At 37.5% G+C, this 24,738-nt stretch overlaps 2 protein-coding genes across 2 annotated transcripts; one reads left to right on the forward strand and one right to left on the reverse strand.

Annotated features, from left to right (window-relative positions):
* The first annotated feature begins 8,904 nt into the window (after positions 1–8,904).
* vip (vasoactive intestinal peptide) lies at positions 8,905–13,184 on the forward strand. The gene is made up of 6 exons (XM_017428612.3): positions 8,905–9,039; positions 9,919–10,023; positions 10,466–10,570; positions 11,499–11,624; positions 11,887–11,998; positions 12,399–13,184. Coding segments are annotated over exons 1-6 (459 nt in total). The 5' UTR covers positions 8,905–9,037; the 3' UTR covers positions 12,408–13,184.
* Positions 13,185–20,089: 6,905 nt separating this feature from the next.
* On the reverse strand, positions 20,090–23,579 carry fbxo5 (F-box protein 5). The gene is made up of 6 exons (XM_017429403.3): positions 23,423–23,579; positions 22,105–22,739; positions 21,840–22,010; positions 21,249–21,339; positions 20,938–21,156; positions 20,090–20,807 (listed from the first exon to the last, which is right to left on the reverse strand). The coding sequence occupies exons 2-6, from the start codon at positions 22,677–22,679 to the stop codon at positions 20,547–20,549; spliced, it is 1,317 nt and encodes a 438-aa protein (XP_017284892.1). The 5' UTR covers positions 22,680–22,739; positions 23,423–23,579; the 3' UTR covers positions 20,090–20,546.
* Between the last annotated feature and the right edge of the window lie 1,159 nt (positions 23,580–24,738).

Here is a 24,738-nt window from a genome sequence, read left to right on the forward strand (position 1 = left end):
TTATACTCATTTAGCCACAGTATGTTGGCTTTTTGTGATGATTTCATCCTGCTTCAACAGGTTCTCAGATTCCATTTCTGCACAACCCTGAACACATCCATGAGCAACTGTGACGCACTGAAGCTGACTGGGTTGAAACAATCATAGAGTCGTACTCTGATATAAGAGTTCATACTATGAAAGAAATGGCTTCAAACTCCAAGGAAGAATTTAGCAAAGTAGTGCCTTTAACTGTGCCAAGAATATTTCAGTTCATCACAGATTTTGTTGAGACCCTGGGTGAAAATAATGCAGTTTATAAAAGCAACAGACCCACCCACATAATCAAATGCTATTCAGTTGCCTGTGTGGTGCATATAACATTCAGGTTTTCTTGACACTGCTTCAAAAAGGGTCATTTAGTTATTTTCAAGCATGTCAGCGTGTTATACTGGAGTGCACAGTATTGTAACGTACTGGTAATGTTTGTACAATGCAATACATTTAAAGTAAGGGATATTTATAGTAATTAAATGCAGATTTATCTATTTACTTCTACTGTTCTAATACAGCAATGTGTATAAAAAGCATTATAAAGGTACTATGCTCTAAGTAAAACAATGTAAAATAAATATAAGCTTCACAAATTTAGCACCATATACATCATCAATCATTAGATAAACCTTATGATCATCTCTATGCACTGAAATAATGTAAAAAAAATAAAATAAAATGAACTTTTAACACATAAGTCATTTTTTATCACTGCCTTTCTTCAGAAACCCTGCGGTCCTCGATAGAAGAAGACCTCTTCCAGCACATTTTGACATGTCATAGCTGAAAGGCTCAGCTGTACCAAATGACATCAACAATAGCTCTGTTGTGTTCAGGTGTGCTGGTGACCTCGCATGCACAACAGCAGGGCAGCGCCTCAATGGGATGCAGACATTATTTGCTCCAGTTTGACAAGTTAAAAATGTCTGCAGTGAAAGAATGAAGATTTTGCTGTGGATAGATGGTATGACACACCAACCTGGACAGACAGTCACACAGACAGACAGACAGACAGACAGATAGATAGATAGATAGATAGATAGACAGATAGATAGATAGATAGATAGATAGATAGATAGATAGATAGATAGATAGATAGATAGATAGATAGATAGATAGATAGATAGATAGATAGATAGATCATTATCATTTCCTGAACAGGCAAATGTAATGTAATCTCATTGGTCCCCTCAAGAGAGTCAGGGCCCAGTGCATTCTGGGTATGTTTTGCCAGTTAATGAGAGTTAATGATGGAAATGGGAGAGTGCACATCTGAGAGTGTGTGTTGCACCAATCAAAAGCATCAGGACTGCAAGCTGTAAGTAATGTCTGGCATGGGGCTGAATCAGGGCCAAATGGATTTATGTATTTAGTTAATTTAGGATGTAACGAAGAGCTCTGGTGGACTAATTGATCTGTGCAGCAGGCAAACGCCAAAAGCAATGTCTGTGTTTAAGAAACCTCCAGGGAGTGGAGCTCCAATGAGCCTGTAGTGTGTTACTGTGTCCGACAAGGAAAGGGAAAAGTGGAATAAAAATTTGGTATTTTTTTGTGAGCACAACTATTTATTCAGACTAAAATGGAAATATAATGTAGACAATGTTCTGTTTGTTACTTTCCAGGACACACATAGTTCCTGCTCTCTTGTGTCTCAGTTTTTTTTTTTTTACTAAGAATCCATCCACCCTCCAAAATGGCAGCTCATTTGCTTTAGTACCTTACATTATGAAGGTTCTGTGGAGACTATTTTTGGCCCTCTTTGGATCCATATGCCAACATTTCAGGATCTACTGCAGTTTGTTCATCTTGTTATGGCAGAAAATAAAGATGCAGTCATCTATCTGCTTCGGTGAACCCATTTCACCTAGAGAAAGTTGTCAGCACACAATTGTATTTTTTTATTTTGTCTGCACTTTCAACACAATTTGTCTTATGCCAAAGCTCCAGAAAACACACAGGGATGCCACCAAAATGGCTTGGATCATTGGCTACATGACCACCAAACATTGTGGTTTTCTAAATAGTCGTGTTTCAGATGGTGGTCATCAGTAAAGGGGTACTACAGGAAACTGTACTCTCACAGCTTCTCTTGCCATTTTTTCCCAAAGACTTCACACATAGACTTCCTGCAAAACTTGTATACTGAAATACTCAGTATATTCTAAAGATGTGAAGTGTGTTAGTGTAACACAAAGGACTAAGGGGAACTGGCAAACGTGGAGAATTTAAGATACCCAGATGTACACTTGAACAACAAATGTATCGGAAACACAACACTGAGGCTTTTTAAAGAAGGAAAAAGGACAGTCTCTATTTGGAAGCTTAGGTCCTTTAGCATTTGCAGGACATTGATGCATTTCTTATAAATATTTGTGATAACAAAAGGCTTTTTGCGACCACGTGTTGGAGTAGCAGGGTCAGAACCAGAGAAAAAGGCAGATATGTGTAAGGACCATTTAGAAAATCACAACTGCTGGTTGTGAAAAGAAAAATGTTGCCCAAGTGGTTTAAAATAATGAACAAGATTGCATACCCCTTGCACAATATCTAAACAATATGGCATCTTTTACTGACACAACTAAACATTAAACTTATAACACTTGGTTTCTTGCTTGTTCAAAACTGTCATGAACACTGACTGACTTCTCTCCAGCTCATCTGTGAAGAATAGGTTTGTGCACAGTTTGTGTCATATGTGTCATTTGCATTAAGACCAAAATGCAGCTCATTTCCCGAATTTCATCTGGCACTATTGACCTCTTGTGTTCATTTTCAGCAGCCTGCGTCCTGCTGCAGTAAACCAGGTTTAACCACCAGGGAGGTTTAGCCACAATTTATCAGGCTCGTCTCCTCTGGTTGTCGCTGGCAATCCGTCACCAAACCCAATGGGATCCACGCAGAGCCAGGAAGAGCCGTCCCACACGGGAGGAGAAAATCAGTTTGAAAGTGGCACCTTTCAGATGACTGTGTCGGCCGGTTATTTGTCTGCGGAGGGAACGAGTCACGCAGTAACACACACCTCGACACACATGCAACCCTTACAGGAAAAAGAAACGTGAACTTCTAATGTGAAAATCACTGTTTCACAGATGAAAACATGTTAAAGACGTGAAATATGTGAAGCATATGTTTTACACGTTTTCTGTGTGATTTTGAAATATTTTTAAACATTTTTATGTGGTCATACATACATGTGTGGTCACATGAAAAATAACAAGGTAAACTCATATAGTTTTTCTGTCTATTTGTCTCTTTACTATTGCAATAGTTGAAAAAAAAATGAGTATTGAGAATCATGATTTGATGAAAACATACAGATTCAGAGAAGAGTTCTTTGCTGAGACTTTCTTGTCAGCATCTAGTCTTGAGCAGTGGTTTTCACTGAAATACAAATAATATATTAATTTTCTAACTAGGGCAAAATAGATGTTTAGCCTGTCTAGATTTCATTTATTTATGTAAAATGCATAACATATTATATATTATAACATATACAAAGAAGATTTCTAATGTGCGCTTTAAAAGGCAATTTGGCTATTTTTTAAATCTATATTCAACAAACACAAGTGTGAAGGGTTTTATTTTACATATGTTTACTGTGTGTGAACATTAGATGTTCACACACAGTAAACATCTAATTTGTGGTGAAATGAATGTATGTTGCAGTTTGAGTTAACAAGGATCCTACATCACCTTTTATCTTCTGTGTGCCCATCTATCTGATCAAATCCAGGCTGTAATAAGCTAAAGAGGCAAACATAAGCAGCTAAAGCTGACGTGTATTTGTATGAAGGTTTTGTTGATGCAAAAATGTTTTTGTATTTGGCAAGAATCGACACCAATTCCTCCTGAGTAATTAACACAATTATAATCATGTTTCTCTCTCCCAAATTGTTTTGATTGTGTTGCTGGTGCCAAACACTCCTTTTTAATCCCTCTCCAAACCATGCTTGTGTGCAATGTAAAAGTGTGGTTGGCTTAAAACAAAAACACTGATAAGTTTTCATGTCACTGCATTTCTGTTTTTTTACTTTGAGTGGGTTTTTTTCTCTCAGTCCACCCCCCTGTATCAGCCTTTGTTGCTGCCTTCGATGCAGTCCCTCTCTCATGCTCTATCATCATCTGTCTGCATCTTATCTCGGTCGCTGTATTCCATCTGTCTACCTGCCACGTACACTCAGAGGAGACAGAGATGAGCCAGAGCGACAGAGAGACCCCAGTGAGTCCCGTCAGGCTGCCAGCCGTAATCTGCCATCAGAGTTGTTACTCTGTGGTCTGCTAATTGGATAATGTGGGGCAGAGGAGGCACTCAGCAAGCCGGGGGATTCCCTTCATCACATCGGCTGGTGGAAGAGTCGTGATGTAAAGCCTGTCATTACAAAGACATCTATTGTTAGAACTTGAAAATCAACTGATTATCTTAACACATACAGCATGGATTTTGTTTATTACAGAGACAAGTTTGTGAGGGTTTATGGATTTTTGTGCTTACTGGTTTTTCTTCTTTCACATATTCGTGTTTTTCCTTTTTCTGTTCTCTGGTTTGTATCTGTTAGTCGTGTTTTCTGACTTTCCTGCAGACCAGGGCCTGGTTTAGTAATCATCACACCTGCACAAGTTGCTCCCTGCTCTCTTCAGACTCTTAGTTTGTTGGTTTCATTCCATGACTTCATTTTTGATCCATAATTTTGGGACTTTTTCCATCAACTGCTCTTTTTTTTCCTAGAGAAAAGTTTGCCTTCATTACCTTTGTCTGCCTGCCATCAGAGTTTTTCATTTGGCTTCTTCCTCTCCCTCCATCCTACTCCCAATAAATAAATAAAAAATGGTAGCCCTTTAACACGTAGTTGTCAAAGATAAAATAAAAAAGAAAAACTGTTGTAATCTTTCTATTTCTCAAAGCAGGATGCTTTCAAAAGTGAATTTTTACGATCTAAACAACTCAAACATTAAAAGTTTCCTAAAAGTTAAAGCAAATGCCTGAGAACCTGTTACTCTTTCACGGTTGTTCACATTGTCATTATTTTATTTCTTGTCAGTGTTGCTACGCTAACTACATACATTGTTGCTGTACCTGGCACTGATCAGCTGAGTCCACCTTAGGTGATCGATTGCACCGTCTCTCCACAGCTCCTCTTCTGTATAATCTGGTTCATACAGATATCCTCTTATCTCCTAAGAGAAAGTCGTGTTGTCAATGTTGCTGTAATCACTTACTTTTACTATCTGTGGTTGACGTTATGGGATTAGACCTGCAGAACTGTGAGTCACTGCAGATTCCTGACAGCTCACATTCAGAAGCAAAAAAGCCTCTAACATAACTTTCTCATTTACATTGAAATGTTTGTTCTACTTTAGCTCTGAAGCAGACAAGTGGCTCTGTACTTACCTGGTTGTATCAGTGCTGCAACTGTGTTTTGTTCAGTGATTGTTTTAAAGCTGGTTGTGTTGAAGAGGAGAGAGAAAGTAGAATTATTTGTTTGGATGGGCATTCTGATCCTTTTGAAAACTTGTTGTGGGCTCTTTGTAGATGTAAAAAAGAACATAGATGCCATCTGGAGCATTTGAAGAACAGTTTACAAACATGAAAAGCATTATGATGTTGCTCATTTTTGACAATGATATTTTTGAAGTGGCAATCAAGTTATTTCATTTTCCAATTGTGCCCCTTTTGCAAATGGACAAGTGGGTTTAGAAACATTGTTTTTTAAGCTACCTTCTGCTGCAGATACACAGTTAATTCTTTAACCCTCGCGCAGCCTTTGGGTCAAATTGACCCGAAGTTACAAGGACTCCTTTACTTCTCTTTGTCTCTTTCTTTTTTGTGGGCTTCAGGAGAGTTAAAAAGACTATATTTCTCCTTTATCAAACATTCATCTTTCAGATTTTATAATACATGCTTTATGGAGAATCAGGTATTTTTTATTGCCTGTCGCCAAAGACAAAGCGGTGATAATGTTTTTGTTTGTTTCTGTGAGTGTTTCTTTGTCAAGCATTAGCAAAATCTCTCATGAACCACTGGATGGATTTTAATGAAACTCTTAGAAAGTAATCGTATGATGTACATCTACAACTCATTAACATTTGGACTCAACCCAATTCAAGTTGGCCACCACACCTAATTGACCATACCCAACACAAAAATGGCCATAACTCAGTCAGTTTTACAGATATTAAGGTAAAATTTTGTATGGAAGTAGCTGAGAGTCATCCTCAACACGTCTTGCAAGATCTCATAATATAACATGAGCTTGTGAATAGCATCATTTACGAGGTTTGACTAAAATAGCTGATCTTAGTCTAAAAGGTGGCAGGTGATATGTATTCCTTTAAGAAATGCTAGGCCTTTGATTTGATAAGCAAAATAATATGAATAGATATGAATTATTTTATAACAGGCATGTATTTTCACAAATTGCATTATCAGAAACTAATCAGACTTGCATTAGGCCAAATCATATTTCTGGATGGGTGACTTATTTTTATTAATTTCATACTCTGACTGTTTGGTGTAACTATGTGACTCTGTGTACATGGAAACAGCAAAGCATATCCTTGATCTGCAGTAAAGTGGCTGTATAATCCTAAAAACATTGAATTTATAATAATTTTTTCCAGATGCTAATATCCTGTTTAAAAGCCTCAATGATATTGAAGGGTACTGGATGTAACTGTTGTTTAATGAATGACTCAGTACTCTTAGGGCAAAGTACCAATAAAGCATCTTCAGTCCTCTGTGTCATCCGTGAGCACAGAGGTGAGGCAGCCTGATTCTCATCTATAGGAACGTTTTCCTCTGTACATTCCATCAACATCAACATAATATCGCTGACATTTCCTCCATCAGCTACCCCTTCCTGCAGGGATCTGTCTCCAGTCGCTGCTGTCAATTAGACCAGCTCCTTCTCCCATGGACTTCGACATAATCTACTTTTTCTCTGGACTGATCACATTAAGGTTCACGTAGTGCCATCATGGCTGAGAAGAGGGAGGATGAGAGGATGGTGGGGGGTGTGGGAGGTGTGTGTGTGTTTGTGGCGGTGGGGGAGGGGGGTCATCTGCTGTCTGGGAGGAGATATAAATATATAGGAGATATAAATCATGGTCCAGAGGTAATTTGTAGTCATTATCAGGTGCACAAGCACAAATGCCAAACAAAATAAATCTTGCTTTTGAGAAGATCTGTGCTTCTCAAAAAACAATATTTTTTTATGCCAGAGGAAAGGGAAAAATCATCGTTTTATCACTCGCCACCAAAGGAGAGAGGTGATACTGTTTTTGCCCGTTTTTGCGGCTCCTTATGTAAATCCTTGCTTAAAACTGCAGCTTTAATTGTTGGAGTCAGTCCCATCAACAAAATCTCTCATGAACCACAGGATGGACTTTAATAAAAACGTTCAGAAAACAATTTCTGGATGTACACATACAACTTTTGAAGCTGCCCTGATTCAAGATGGCCACCATAGCTAATCAACATTAACCAACACAAAAATGGCTATAAACCCAGTCAGTTTTACAGCTATTGAGCTAAGATTTGATGAGGTAGTAACTGAGAGTCATTCACAACACCTACTCTGATCGTGACATCTTGCAATATTGCATGAGAGCGCACGTAACAAAATTTCAAGGTTTGTACCAAAATTGCTACCCTGTCATTTCTCATCATAAGGTGATCTTAGTCTAAAATTCTTGCATGAAAGGTGGTGGGCGATATGCATTCATTCAAGGAATAACTTTTTAAGCCATATATGTGCTGTTAAACTCTGCTTTATTTTTTAATTATATAACTCTAATTAAACTTGCTGTGAATCATCTTTACAGTTAGTTGCTGTGAATGCACTGTGTGATTGTATAATGTTATGATGATTCACTTTGTGTGTCAGATTTCATTGAATTTGCAGACGACTGGCTGGCTGGCTGGATAGAAGGATGGATGGATGGATGGATGGATGGATGGATGGATGGATGGATGGATGGATGGATGGATGGATGGATGGATGGATGGATGGATGGATGGATGGATGGATGGATGGATGGATGGATGGATGGACGAACGGACGTCAGGATGAGGTCACAGCTGACGTTGCAGCTCCTCCACTCTGCTTTTCCAGCAATAAAACAAAACAAAAAAGTCAGAAACACTGTGGGTGGATTCAGAAACACTTCAGCTCTGTGTGGTGTTCTTTTAAAGCCCCAAACAATCTGAAATATAAAAAAGGTACCAGTTTCTTGTTTGTGAAATGTTTGATTGTATTTATTTAAGTTGATATTTTAAGGCAGTATCATTTGAGTTCCATATAACATGTTAACAAATCTCAGTCTTTAGTCAATGTGTTGATGAAGTCATGTTCACATGTTTGATAGATCTCTTTATTCATCAGGTGTTTTTATAGCATAAGCATTCATAAGCATCACAACTCTTTCCAACTTATTCTCAGCAAGTTCTTGCTTTTGTGTGACTGTGAGAATAGTCTGCATGAATTACTAAATATTACACTCTACACTGATGTTGATGTGCAGTCCAACTGGTCATTGAATTTAACTTCCAATCTCAGTCTTTTTTGGTGTTTTTGTTTCATCCAGATTCCATCCATCATTTCCATCTTCTCCTTGACCTTCACTGAGAAGCTCTGGGGAGCTGATCAGATGAGTCAAACCTCGTGTGAGTTAGATTTTTTTTTTTTCTAAAATCAATTAGAAAAATAAACAGTAAAACTTCTGACCAATCTCACCACAGGCCTCTTTGGTTCAAATCATGAGCAAGACCAGTGACGGAAGCAACGACGCTCTGACGTCTCGGGCTCCGGATGAAGCTCGTGTCCCCTCCTGCTCCGTGAGAAACACCCAGGTGTATAAAGCGGGAGCAGAACTGAAGGCGAACAGAGGAAAAAGAGGAAGCGTCGGATCAGCAGTGTGGACATACTGCAGCTGCTCGGGATCGGGACTTTGGAGAGCGCAAAAAAAAAACATAAAGAGCCAAAGAACACAACTTTCTTCAGAGCACATGTAAGATATTTATCGGAAAAATGGTTCAGGAATATGTTGAAATTAATCTTATTTTTATCTGTGTTTCTATTTTATAGCTTTTGTTTTTTTGTTTTTTTTGTTTGCTGTTTTCCCCACAGGTTTCTGACTAGTTTCATTAAATTAATAAGTTTGGGTTTAACTTCAAATAAATAACTCGTTGTTAATTAAGCAGCATCTCGACAGATTACATCACAATAGTTGTATTTAAGGTGGAAACAGAGAGAGGCGATCTTATCAGACGGACGCGATACAGTCTGAGCCGTGCGTAATTGCGCACCGCATTTCTAAAGTTGAGACATTATTTTTTGGACAGATTTTATACCTCTTATCTAATAAGTAAGGCAGTGATCAGTAGCTCATATTTAAACTTTGTCTGAGGTCAAACTAAATGAATACATGAGCTCAGATCAACTTTAAAACGGCACAGCAAAGAAAGAAATGGCCAGATTTCTCTATTTTAAAAAGTTTCCAGAGTTCTTTGTTGACATGTTTGTGCAGATGTGACTGTATTTTGACAGAAACTTAATTGAAGACTGAAAAGTTTTCAGGTGAAAAACAAGTCGCCACTTTGGTTTTTGGTTCTGGGTAGCAGCACCATGCGTAATTACGCATTAGATCCTCTTCACTTCATATCTTCTATGTTTCATACCAAACATCAGACGGAATTCTTTTGTACATAAAGTTTGAAGTTTCAAAAGTATCCTTCCTTTGTTTGTTTATTTTTATTTATTTGCTTTTGCATTTCAACTACGGAGTCAAACTGGCTCGAAGCGCTTAATTCCAGAACAAGTTAAGTAATCTGATTTGAACACTGTGATTGTTACAAGCGGAATAACTTTCTCAATTTTCCTTTCTCAGGTGTAAAGCTATGGTACAACGGTCCGGCCCCCACCTGCTTCTCCTAATAGCCCTGTGCAGTGTGTTATACTCCCGGACTTTGAGTCTACCTTACACATCCATGAGGTGAGCACAAACCTTTTTGGTTAGACCTGTGGGGGGATTGGAGCAGATTTCACTGCGAAATCACGCTCTGTTTTTATCAATCCAGAGGAAAAATTCTTTTAACATGCATGTTGTCACGAGTATTACATTATTTCACTCACTGGCAGTTTTTAAATCAAAAGAAGTGGCAGATTTTTTTTTTTCTTTCACCGCTTACAGCAAGTGTCCCTGAAGTTCTCCATTGTATTTATGCGTGATGTTGCATTTAGGTCTCAAAAATTATTTTAATGTATCTTTACTGCATGAAAATGATAATAATAAAAGGAATATTGGCGTTTTGACTATAATTAGCCCAACTCCAGTTGGCGCTGCATCAGAGCCGGAACTGGCGCGCGCATGATGTCTGGATGTGTCCAGTCACTGGGACCAAATTTCATGCAACTGTCATTTTCACTCTGCGCAGACCGACGAGACATGCAGACGGTCTGTTCACCAGTGGATACAGCAAACTCCTGGGACAGCTTTCAGCGCGGAGGTACCTGGAGTCTCTGATCGGGAAGCGGGTCAGGTAGGCGGATAGTGCCGCAGACAGACACGTTTCAAGTTTTATAACAAGACATGGCTTTATTTTTTTTATTTTTATTTTTTCAAAAGAGAGACGAAATAAGAAGATTTACTTTTAAAGAAACTTTAATAAAAAAAAGTTTGGGCTACAAAAAAGACTAATCGCTTTTATCTGAATGCTTTTGCAATCTGAAGAAACTCACTAACCAGGGGTTTATGTTGAAACAGAAGAACATCTGGGTGTTTCTTTTAGTCATAAACTTCACTTTGGATGCTTGAGCTTTAAATAAATATTTTAGACATAGAAAATAAAGCAAAGTTTACATTTCTTTTAAAAGAAGATGAACTTGGGACAAAAATTACTCTGTCAATTTAAATGAAAATACTCCAAAAATCTAAATGAAGTCATATTTAATAAAGGAGTAAAAATGATTACAAGCTAAAATAAAATTAAAGTAAAAGTACAAGTGAGAATTTCCATCACATTTGCTTCTTTACCAACAAACTGATAATATAAGTGTCAGGGTGTTTGTTTTTTTCTGGACAAAAATCATGTGTTAGTTTGGATTTTTCTAAAATGCCATCATTTAGAAAACAGCTTGAACACGAGTTTAATTTTCTCACAAAACCAACAAACAAAACAAAAGATAATTTTATTTCCCTGACAATTGTTTGCCTTTTTCAACACAAGAGGGCCAATTGACATTTAAAACGAAAGGATCTGACCTGCTTGATGATGCATTTTGTAATTGGTAAAACATTTTTAAAGGTTAATTTATGCCATTACGGCTTCATTGCATGCTTGTAATACAGCCAGGGGGTGGGGGACTCTTGCGCATGCACACACACACACATAAAGAGGAAATACCTCAGAGCTTGACTTTGTAGAGAAATCTCCTGCTCTCTGAATTGTTGTGCCACTCTTTGTGCAGTGATGATGTGATGGAGGAGCCGGTGAAGCGCCACTCAGATGCCATCTTTACAGACAACTACAGCCGCTTCCGAAAACAGATGGCAGTCAAGAAGTATCTGAACTCTGTCTTAACCGGAAAGAGAAGGTAGGAATCACAAAACTCTCCTTTTTACTTGAAGGTAAAGGCAAACCATGGCTGAGAACTTCAGACTGATACTTGTCAGGCATTGATGTAAATGGCTTGATTACAGTTTTTGTCTGCTTCGAAATGAAATATGTCACAAAAAAAAAAGTACAAGCCTGTTGCTTCAATGTGAGCTTTTGCTTGCCTTTGTAAGTTTAAGCATAGAAGGTGCTAAGAAAATAAGAACTCATTTGACTTTGTCTCTCCTCCTCAACACAAACAGCCTAGAAGATCCTGGTAACAGCAAGCCAGAGGAGTTCAGAGACGAACCCAACACCTTCCAGGAGAGCTACGATGACATCAACATAGATCACCTTCTAAACAACTTTCAGCTGGTAGGTACCTATACAAGCTGGCCATACCCCAAATCTGCCAGTCAAGAGTTAAACTCAAACTGTTTTTTTTATTTTGCAAAAGAAAGTTGAGTTTGACAAGTGATTTAAATGTAAAATATGTTTTTTTACAGCAAAACATTGCCCCCAATCTTTATTTCAGCAATAGTTTAGCTCAGATGGTAAAAACGTCATAAAAAAATCATTATTGGAGAGCATGAATATAAATACTAATTTATCATTTAAAGATTGGTAAAACCTGAACAGGTGTTAAAAAACGTTTGGAGATTTTAGATTTTAGTATGATTCTATTGGAAAATAAACCAGTAATTTTGACGGTCAAACTGTTGATTTCAAGTTTTTTTGGTCTAAATTTGTAATCTTATTCTTTTCTCGTTTGCAGCCGCTTTGAGGAGGGGTCCATGCTCAAATGAATACCTCAACTCATCCTGTAAAGATGCTCTTTGAAATCAATAAATATGTTTTAAAAAAGTCACACTCACACATAGTATTAATCCAAACGACATTCAAAATTAGATTAGCCAATAATGGCGTGTTTTCCAGTGTGGTTATTTATCTATCCATCTGCGTAGTTCATGTTTACACTGTATATACATTTACACAATTACTAAAGACTCCTAAGGCTGCACTGAGCAACATGAGAATCTGTGAGCAGTTTTGGTTAGTATTTTGATAAATAGTAACAGATAATGTAATAAAAGTTCCTCTCTTTCACAGAATCTTAGAGCCATTGTTCAAATTATTGTACTGAATTGTTCAAATGACAGTGAAAGTTGTCCCACTCGTATTAGGTTAAATATGCTATTAAAGATCAATAGATCATCTTTTTTTGTAAAACATTTCCCTCTGATTCTCAGGTCTGATTCTTTATTTTGTTGTTTTAAATAGAAGACAGATCCAGAGGATTTTCTCATGGACTTTTGCATAAGTTGTAACAAAACTCAATGGAAACCATGTCCAGCAGATTCTCAGCTCAACACAATCACATTAACTTATATTTCTGCTTTAAAAAATATTAAATGGCGCAACCTCTATTAGCTTGAACTGACTCATGGCCTTGTTTTCTTTAAATGTGCATTTATATAAAATGTAAATTGGAAAGATAATTTGTTACAGTTTGTTCCAAAATTACTTTTTGGTCAAAAATAACAATAAAAATATAACAATGTCCCATCATTTCTCATTGAATTTTTTGACCACAGAATGATAATGGAAAAAAACAAAACATTTAGTGTAACTTTATACCTGAATTTTATTTGAGACAAATACATTTTTTAAGTGCCCCTCTAGTTAACCCTGAATGTAAAACCTTAGTAAATTAAGAAAAACTGAATCTTAATTTTCACTGGACATATTGTGCAATTAAGCTTCATCAGAATTGGGAAAAGAAACAATAACATTACTCATTTATATAATACAGTTTAAAAAAACATGGTCTTATTGATTTTCACTGGCTAAATCAGTTTAACATTAGATCTGTTTGACAAACCATTATCATTTTTTAAAATCTATTTATTTATCTTCAGTTTTCTATGAACCATTTCATTCATAAAAGAAAACAAAACTTTACTCTCACTGAGTAATCATTCCATCATTTGTTAACAGAGAAGTAAACAACCACCGGATTTCAATAGAACCATGACGCAGAAAATATAACAGTGTTCATGAACAGAACAACACAAATGCATTATTGTTGTACAGAATTCTAGATTATATAAATTATAATCATTAAGCAGTCATCTTATTTGTTGTCAGTGACCACAGTTTTCTGTAGGTGAGCTTTAATGAGACAAAAGGAAAGCATTTTAACAAGGACACAGATGCATATAGTCACTTTTTTCTATTCAATATAAAGAGCAAAGATGTTTTAAGTGTGCATAGAGCTGCCTTTAGTGCCTTTAGTTATGTACACCACTGATGAAATAAAATACGCTGGTTTATTTTTCAAAGCCGAGTCGTCTTGTCTGGCTGATTGTTTAATGAAATATCTTGTCCCCACGGCTGGTTGGTGTTCAGTCAGTAACTGGAAGGTAGAACAACTTGATGAATCAAATGATAAGAAATAAGCCTAAAAGGAATTAGGAAAAATGTGATAAAATGTGATTTTTGATACAAACTGTTCTTGAAAGACTGTAGGTAAAAAGTAAATATAAAATTAGATTATTTTCTACATATGTGGGTAACCCTATGAGTAAAACTGAGCAGTTGATTTTTCTTCCATGATAATAAAAGGAGAAGATGAACTAAAAAGAAACTAACTCTGTGATTCTGGATTTATGCAAATATAAACTTCAGCACCACGGACAGCAACACTGTGATCACAAGATTTTCTTTTTTTCTCTTCTTTTACTGAAACATTTCTCATAAAATGTGTTTCTTAAATGTCTTATTCTGCAAAAAATGTACATATCAGGGGTTTTTGAAACATAACATAAAACAAAGAGAAAAACAGTGCTTCATACCTTTCTCTCCCACTTAGCTCCAACAGGTCTGGAGAAGACAGATTTACAGCTGAATGGCATGGAGTAAAAAGGAGAACTTTAATTTACCTGTAGAGCAGATAGGAAAACCATCAAGGCTGTAACAAAATACAGATCAGCTTTAGTGTTGCATCCTGACAATTAAAATTAGGATGAATGGAAGTAGACCAGCTTATGTTAACCCTCAACTATTAGAGCAGGATTCTGATGAGATGTGCTCACGTCTGACAAAATCAGAACTAGAGCGTCGGTTGGTGTAAATAACAAACCTTGAGAACTTTATAGATTCTGGAAAGTATTTTTATTAGGAGAACTTGAATCTACGTCCTGCTGACAGCCAGACGGACTCATGCTTGGACACAGAAATGCTTTGAGCTGCTGTCAACATGACAACATTTTCCTCCATTTCCTATAAAATGAGGCTTTATTCTGTTCAGCACCAAAACAGGAAGAAAAGTAAAACTGGAAACAAGGAGCATGAGTAAAGTTTAAAGAAATGAGTTCTCACATAATTAAATCACGTTATTATGAATATGCATGTCCTGTACAAGGTTGAGGTGAGCTGGTGCCTCTCTCCAGCAGTCACCAAGCAAAAGGTGGGGTCCACTGTGATAATCACCAGTCCATTACACACACACACCTAGGGTCAATTTAAATCTGCTAATCAACCTAACAAGCATGGCTTTAGACTGTGGGAGAAGTGAGAGAAAACCCATGCATGCATGAGAACATTATTAGCTGTATATCTTACAAGTTTGGCTTTTAGACTGTATGACATTTTTACATATTTATTTGGGGGGAGGGGGTCATTTTTTTATATGTTAGGGTTTGTATACTTTTGTTTACTTGTTATTTTGATGCTATAATTAGAATTTTATTTTTAGAGTGATTTCTAAAAACTATCCAAGGACATCAAATGAAAAAAGTTATTTGTTAAACTTTGGCACATTTACATTGCTCTAATGTTTGTTAATGCACACTGTCTTTGTAATCCATCCATTTTCTTTATGCACTTTTCAGTTCGTGGGCGAGCTGGTGCCTGTCTCCAGCAGTCATTGTGTAGGACACCCTGGAAAGGTTGCAAGTCCACCACAGATTGTTAAATAAACAAACAAAAAATAAGAAGCAGTCTCCACACACAAAGTTCCTGGATGAGTTTTGAACCTGTGACCATCTTGCTGTGAGGCATCAGTGCCAACCAGCTGTTCGTCTGTGCAGTCCTTGAAACTTAAAGAAAAGTGTGTGAATGCTTTAGATTTTAGCTCAAATGTTCAATTATAGTTGCTTCTGATTAATATCAGATCACAGAAGGTGACCTATTTAAACATTTTCAATTCTGAATAAAAAAAACTAACCATTTAACTTAAACATGAAATCCAGCCTAATATAAGTAATAACTTCTCTAAATTTTTGAAACCAGCAAATGAAAATCAAACTTTAACACATATTCTATTACAAAAATGTGAGCAAAACTGAATCTTTTGTGTTTTTCTTAGCTCAGTGTGAATTTTATCTAAAGCACTTTATAAAACAAACAAGAATGACACAAAAATACTGCACATTTTGTTCTTAAAAATCAACAAAAGGAAAAGAAATCAATCACAAAAACACAACATTTTGTTCAAATACAAAGTGTGCATTAACCTTTTTATGTTTGCATGAACACAGTCAGTGACCTGCACATTTACAGAGTGTTTTTTATGTGTGTATGTGTGTGTTGGAGAGTCAGTACACTCTGCTGTACCTTTGTGATTACTGGCTGCTTTGTTGAGAGGCTCCACTCATTAACTATCATCACCGCTGATCTTAATGGACCAAACAGAGTAAAAATAGTCCGAGAGAAAAGGACGGCAGCCTTTTAAAACCAAACACTGCGTGTGTGTTTGTGTCTTGTTCCAACAGTGTCGACAAAATCAATAACTTTTCCAAAGACGTTTATGAATTGACAAACTCGCAAATAAAGGGAAGCTCATTACTTCATCACACCTTATTCTTCTCTTTTCTTTTTTTTTTAAAAAAAGAACCCATTCAAAGCACAAAAATAAGTCTACATCCTGTTATGAGAGAAGATGCTGATGATTCATCGGGAAAAAAACGACAAAAAAAGTTGGGTTTGTGTGCAACATCCCGAGTCACACAAATTAAGGCTTTTAACAAAGTCCAAAAACATTTGATCATATTTGAGTTACGGTTCAGTGGTTTGTACTCACAGCAGGAGTTTTTCTGGGCTCAGCAAACAAAATAAAGCGTGGTTGAAAAATGTACAGCGATCTAATGTTGCCCAATGCATCACTTCGCATCACTTACCAGATAAATTGTCCGTCAGTAGCTGTGGTTTCTGATGTTATAAGTCAACTGGAAACAAAATCCAGTGAGCTAAAAGGGCCCGATTGGTCACTGTATTGTAGCAGAATGTCACATTCTTCACTGAGTACATCTACTCTCTCTTTGTGCTTTTATAAATAAGATAAATGATCCGATTCAATGGTCTTGTTGAGATTTAACTATAGCTTTAGTAAATTTTGAGTCAACAACTACTCTCCAGCAGCCACAGCCCAATGAGATACTGTCTTTAGTTCGTCAATCCAGTCAGAACTAATCACTTTTCCTTCTAAGTATGATTGTTTAAAGAGCTATCTACAACAGGACCCAGCTTTAAAAAGATCTAAACTATCCCTTAAGACTAGATTTTTGGGCTGCAAAAAGCCACCGACCTTCTCACCACACAGCCGTGAACTCAGCTTGTTTGTTTTCCTCCTCTTTTGAATCATTTCCTGTTCCATTCATGTTTTGCTGGAGGCGCCCGAGTGACAGCCTCATTTCTGGGCTTTTTACAATTCCGCTTTGGTGACATACAGCCAATTGACCTGCAGAAGTCACTGCACATCAAGATCATCAACCCGGAAAAAGAAAAAAAAAAAAAGAAAAAGGCGCCTTGTCATTCATCAGCCCCTTCACTTCCTCTGACCAGAGGCAGAAATGAGCTAAAAGCAGAAACATGTTGAACTTCAGAGAGAGGGGCAGGGGGAGGGGGTAAATTAAAGGGCGAAAATAGTAACAGACTGGGTGAAAGGAGGAGATATAATAGGAAATGAATGCATAGATTTTTCAAAATATTGACACATCTTAACTCCATTTCCAAACCTACAGATTGTTCTCGGTGTCTGGCTCTGTGTGTGTGTGTCTTTATTATCAGATACACACTCACCTACACACGTGTGACAGCCCCCCCTCTAATGATTTTTACAACAAGTAAGCAGGTCTGATTGTGTCAGGGATGTGTCTCTGTGCTGCAGCCGATCAATAAATCTGCCAGATAAATGATCCGGAGTCGCAGAGGGAGCGAAAGGCCACAGTACGGATTAATCAGCAGCTCTGATGCCGTACAGCATCATCCATTTAGGTCCATCACCGTGACATTTTCTTATTTTTTATTCTTTTAGATAGGCAGCTGCTGCTGTGCTCCCTCTTCTATTGACACATTTGGAGCTCTTCAGGTTTGGTTACTTTCCAGTCTCATTAGTAGCTTTACATTTGACTATTCTGGAGATTCAACATATTTGTCTTGAAAAACACTGTTTTAATACTGGAAAAGAAGTGGCTGATGTTCATTTTAATGCAAATGCCTTTCCAATAAACACACAAGAAAATATTTAGTTGTAAAAGAAATGTAACTAAATACAGTAATTAGGGGCTGCAATAACTAAAAGAAATAAGTTTGTGCCATAACAAATGGTAATCAGTCTACATTTCTGCAGACTACAACTTTGACCATTTTTATGTATTTTTGTTTACATACATACATAGATTAATAATGGCAAGCTTAGGTGAGTTTTGATCACACCTGCCTTGCGCGACAACCACAGTGTTTTCTGACCTCGGGATGTTCCGAGCCACAGGACATCCCATTGAGTTGAAACCATTTCCACGCAGGAGCCTGAATGAGAACTGACTGACACATACGCGTTCGTCACCACAACAAAACAAACGAGAGACAAATGGGCCTTCCCGCAAATGTCAGAGGTACCCATCCAGTGTCGGCGAGGCCATTTGTGGAGTCACGGCTCTTCCAAGTGACAGCTGATTCAAGCAAAACAACCTCAGGAGGGAAACTGCAAATATCCTTGAAGGAATTTTTCTTTTTAAAGCCTGATGAACGGTTGCTTTTGTTCTAGGTGTATTCCCGGAGCTGCAGGACAGATAGGGAAATACCAGAGATGTTGTCAGGCAAAAAGTTAATCAGATAATGACATTTAGGTGTTGATTTTTTTTTTAACATTTTACCTGAAACAGCAGCAAAGTACACAGAAACCCAGATGTTCACCATGGATGGTATCTTATGAAAAAAAGATATAATGACTGAAATGCAGTTTTTATCCTGACAAATATATACATTTTGATAATTTGTGTTTATGTGCAAGTATTTAAAATTGAGCTTTTGTTTCCTATAATCTGCTTGTGAAACTTTTGATCATTTAAGGTTGTTGATTTAGAAGCGTGGTTTCTGTAGATTTACTCAGTGATGAAAATCGTGAGGTTGTATCAGCCAAGAAATGACATATTAAAAAATATAAAAACAACTGCTGGATATTGGGAATATGTAGCTATAGGTAGCCTAAAATAGATTAAACAATAGTAGCAAACATAATTTTTACTAATAACATACCTATCTTTTTTAATGGGGATAAACTATTTGTATTTGTGGCTACATTTGATTGACTAAAAGAATATCAAGCGCTCAGCCTGGAATTGGGTTGTTTTGTTTTGTTTGTTTCCCATGTAATTAAAAAAAAAAAAAACTGCAATAAACACCTTTAAGAGGCTGGACTCGATCTGCCAGTTTGAACCAGAAAAACAGGGGTCCGTGTTATATGCATGAGTATCTCAGAAAAGGGAAGAACTGGTGAATTTAAAGCCCATTTAAAGAGAACACAAGCTTGAACAATACACCCAATTAGATGCTAGATCAGATCTTTTCCTTTTACCCAACTTGACAGGAAATGTTACCTTTTGGTCTGCAAAGGCATCCAAAGATGTGTCAGTTAATACAACTACAATGGACTACAATTACCCCAACCATGTGGCATTTAAGATTTAGCTGTCTGTGTATTGTCATAAAAATGACTTGTTTGTCATACTTTTAACCTGTTTTTTCCTTACAAGAAAAAAAAAAAGATATGAGTGTCAGAATCAATGCTGCCCTCTGGTGTACTGAACTCATTTTGGGCTTCTTATTTTTAGGCTATTTTCATTTCAAATTAAAATGTCAAAACACTACAAACAGCAGAAAAACTGATACCACTTTGGACTCAAGTTGCAAGTTTTGTTCTCATAAAACGTCCTTTAAAATGTCTCTACTTTTCCAGGTAATTATACACTTTGTGGGAAACAATAAAAACCTTACTTGTTGACCTGCATACCAGCTGTGCAATAACTGCATCAAGTCTACAATATTTACTGCAAATATCATGTTTCACTATAATGTAGCTGAAAAAAAAACTTGTTTTTTCTGTTTTGAAATATCTGCCTCCTAACGATCAAGTGAAATGACTGGTGGAAATGTGTTTGGAGGAAAAACCACATAGAAACCAGATAAGTGTTATGAAATAGTCTATTTACAGATCAAAATTATACAAAACAATAAACTTTAACAAGACAGCATAGGAATAACGTTTATTTTAAAAACTGTCTAAATAAAAAGTATATAAAAGTGGATTTACACTAATTTAATTTTAAAAACATTAAAAACTGTACAATTAAAGGCTGATCAGACCCTGAATCCTTCGTTTTTGAATTCTGTTGCTCAAAGGCAAAAGTTTATTATCTGTAACTGTTCCAGCAGTCCTTTAAGTGCTTCTCTCATTTGAGTCAGAGTTCAGCATGAAATGTGGTTCTTTCTCTTTTTTTTTTTATACCAAAAGCACAAATAACGATGTCATTTTCAGACTGAGCTCCTGAAAGCTGAGGTTCAGCTCAAGTTACTGTGCAGAAGTACAGTAAGCCCTCCAATTAAAAAAAAAAAATTGGATAAAACTCAAATTAATCCTTTATCACAAGCGCCTGGTGTTTCTTTTGCTGCGAGCGCTACAGGGAGCGACCGTGGACGTCTTGCAGGCGGTAAAGTGCGATTTGGGTTGCACCACTCGGCAGGGGCTTGAGCCGTGAAAAGCTTCCTGACAGCGGGTGCAGAAGTCGAAACGACAGCTGGAGCGCGTGCATGTTGCCCTCTGAACTTCGGGCAGATGGGCTGCCGGCGACCAACAGCGGCTGCACTGGCGCAGAGACTCGTGCTGCTTCAGTCGGCTGGCAGCCTGGACAGGGGAACGAATCGTGCTTGTTAAAAAAAACGACCACGAGAAAAAGAATTTGTTTACAACTTCCTGTCACACTTAATGTGACAATGAGAATTAGTCTGTGAATCAAAATAAAAACGTCCCTCACCTGCACATATTCATTGAAACGAGAACACTGAGAATTTGGCGTGTTGCTCTTTTGTGAGGTAGCGGCGAGTCTACGGATTCTGCAGCTTTGATCGGTGGAAGACGATGAAGATGGAGTGTTTGAAGAGGCCAGACTCTGCATGCAGGACAGTACCACCCTGGACACAGCTACGTCTCTCGTGAGACCAGAGTTCTCCTTCCTCGAAGATCTGCTAGACTCCTAAAAGGTTAGAAACGACAAATAATGAAAACTGGAACTAACCATACATGCACATGGGTTTTAGAAACTGTGTTTTTAGTAAGTTTTCTCACCCTGAGTTGCTGCTCAGCTAGCAGACACCTTCTGGAGGCTGCTTTATCTTCACAGATGATTCTTTTCCATGTTTTGCTCACCTTCTTACAACTGCAATAAAAAATAAAAACAAAAAAACATGAAGAAAATTAGATGCACATGAAGTACAGACAAAATTAAAGGCTTAGCATTCATTGAATCCCCCGCCGTCTTTATGTCAGTTTTAGACTAAGGTCATCTTTGTGTTGTAGCCATTTTTGTCTAATCCGTTCAGTGTTATACATAATATGTTGGCAACCAGGGCTGCTTTCCAACAATTAACGCTAAGGTAGAAACAAAGAACATGCACCAGTTGTCTAGCTCTTGGAGTACGAGTTGTGTAAATAACTTTTGGCTACAACTATACCAAATCTTACCACAGCTATTCACCTTCAATTGCAAATAGGCCATATATAAAAATTACTGAAGGCTGAGGACCACAAGGCAATAATAATCACCTGCAGTCAAAAGCAGACAATTATGTTTTTATCTGTGACAGTCTGGTCCTTACAACTGAGAAGGTGGTATAAATTCAGGGGGAAAAAAATGACAGAAAAGGCTTTTTAGTTTACCTGATGAGGTCCAGATCTCCCAGCAAAGACAGGACATTGTTTAAGATAGTCTTCATGCTCCTGGACAACAAAGATTCAAACATATCAACGTACTCCAAGCCCATGTTGCGTCCAATCACACGATCCAAAAGATGCTCATTCGCAACCTCTTGGACAATGCTCCAGTCATACCTAAACGGAAAGACGAGACTTTTGTTTAATGAATTTTCTTCACTTCAGAATCCTCAATTCAATAATTAAATATTAGAGCGATAGGAAATCTTACTTCTTATTCTTTTTGAAGTTCTCAGAAAGCCTTTCACACACAGCCTGCTCAAACTTCAAGATAGGTAAATTGGGGTCGCCGTGTTGGTTGGAGGGGGTGGATGATAGCGCTGCGGCTGTCTTTCTTTTCGAGCGATCCACAGGAGTAGCGGCACCTTCCAGAAACAACGGAAGACTGGCCCTTGTGCCACCTTGGCTTTTAGAAGGGGACTTATTCAATAAAATAGTCTTTTCTTCATGTGCCGCAGCAGAATGCAGCAGTGCAGTCGGCTTCCCCAGCGTGTGGAAGTCCTCGCCTTCAAAAATATGGTCAATCTGACTGTTTTGCAAAGATAAATAGCCGCTATCCTCAAAGCAGTCGTCCTGGGTCCTGTCAAGATCCCTGCTCGTGTTTTCTTTGTTGTGATCTGCACTGGTGTTGTTCTTGGCCGAGAATAACACCGTCGTCGCTTCTGTGGGTGGACTCTGGGGTTTGGCAAAGCTGGAGTCTTTAAACAGGGCAGCTTTGAGATGAAGCATCTTGGACTCCTCTGCAGCAGCAGAGCTTTTCTCCGCGGTGTTGTTCCTCTTCTCCATAGCGTTGAAAAGGCTATGGCAGCTCCTTCACAAAACACTGACTGGTGAAAATGTGTGATTCTGTAAAATAAAAAAACAAAACACACACAACAGAGGTTAACATAAGTTTTATACTCCGGGTTTGTCTAAAGCATGTCAAGGAGCCTGATTTCTTTCTGGCAAAATGAATTGGCTATAATAACGTTTCTGGCATGAAATAAAACGTTGTATTGAGCTTAAAATTGTAACTAACCAGACATACAGGCAGAATCTCCGCGCTCCTATGCAAGATATGCAAAACAGTTTTGGCGCGATGCGGGTTTGGCGGAAAGAAAGCGACGAAGTGAAGTTACTCCGCTTGCAGGTCATTTTTAAAATTACCGCGTGTAAGGATTTACCCACATTACTGATTTCCACACGCGTGTTTTGTGCGCAGTTGGCTTGCAGTTAAGATGCTAACCCATGATGCAGCTTCATGCACTGCTTTGGACTAACACTCGGCCTTAAAACCACTATTAACTTTAGGTTAATTAAAGATCTTTATTACCGGACAAAAAGTAGTCCATATCATAAACAAATAAATAAAAAAGACAAATGCAACCAGTTGCTATTGGTTATTTTTATTTTTGCGTAAAAAAATAACTGAACGTAAAAACGACGCAGCTAAAACGCTAACGTGCTAGAGCTACCAGCAGAGCGGAAAATGACTTTGCCAATGTTGCATAAAAGTGTCATTTTTATGATAAAACGCTTAATGAACACACCTTATATTTTTGATATCGGTATCTCTCTTCTTTCCCTCGTTTCAGCCAAGAAGAAGCTATGTGTCGGCAGCCAGCTACTGTACAAGACTTAAATCCTCCACAACTGAAAATCCGCCAGTCACTGCCTCTCGTTTGAAATGCGTGCGCAAAAGGCGCAAACCAATCACAGCCCAACGGATGTGGAGTCTCTTTAAGGGAACGTCCAATGAGATGGGAGTTTAATCGTAATGACGTCAGTACGCTGTTGACATTGTTCCGCCGTCTTGCAGTCCGATGTGAAACAAACAGAGAAATAAATGGCCTCTACGTGTAATTTTGAGCTTTGTTTATATGTAAACAATTAAAAAATAGCCAGTTAAATATTGTGTATATTACATAATCAAGACTTATTGTGAGCCTATTATAAAACTTAGAAAATAACACAAGAAAAACATTTGGAAAAAAAGGGAAATTACATTTAAGAGGTCAATACAGAGGTCTTAGAAATTCCAAATTTTGTCTCAACATATTTTTAGATTTTGTTTTTATAATCAACATGTACATGAACTTTTGAAAGAGTAGTTTGATGTTTAAAAACTTATACTTGTTTGCCATTTGCTCAACTAACAGAGGCATCCAATTGCCAATTTTCTTCCTCATATAAACAGGGTAATACCCAGCATATCTAAACTAAATATATTTTAAGGTAGAGGGAGTTACAAGAATATTATAGCTGATATGAATGTTCACAATTATATTGTATTGTTGAATTACAGAACAAAGTTATACATGGTTTTCTTGTTTGTTTTTTTATTGAAGATTTGCGACTAAAGATGAAGATTAGAAACAGTAAAGTGTTGAATCAACCTGCACAACACAAAACACTCTGATTCTTATGTTTTATCAATAAATGCATTATTAAAAACTGGAGTATGATTGTTGGGACTAGTTATTATAGCCAACTTTGATAAGTAAAAATACAAAAACAGATACCGAAGGAGGGTTTATTGTCAGTTTTGTCTTCAGTTCCTCTGTTGAGAAAAAAGATGCATTAATCCCCCATTACAGGACAGTTTAGGTCACACACCCACCTGGAATGTGTTAAGTGGCTCTTTCACTGAAACTAGACAGTGAGGAAATGGGGGGATGGACGGGGAAAGATAAGTAGTATCTCTTGCCCCTTGAAATTTACACTTTTTGCAAATGTAGTAAGACCTAAACCTTTTGTGCTATAAGTTTGTATTAAACCTACAGGTTTATTGAGCAAACCCAGATAAAAAAATGGTCAGTGATGTTGCATGTGTTTGCACGATGAAGCTCATTTATGCTAAATAAAT

This window comes from Kryptolebias marmoratus, linkage group LG22 (genome assembly GCF_001649575.2).
Source record: "Kryptolebias marmoratus isolate JLee-2015 linkage group LG22, ASM164957v2, whole genome shotgun sequence".
In the NCBI taxonomy this organism is placed as follows: domain Eukaryota; kingdom Metazoa; phylum Chordata; class Actinopteri; order Cyprinodontiformes; family Rivulidae; genus Kryptolebias; species Kryptolebias marmoratus.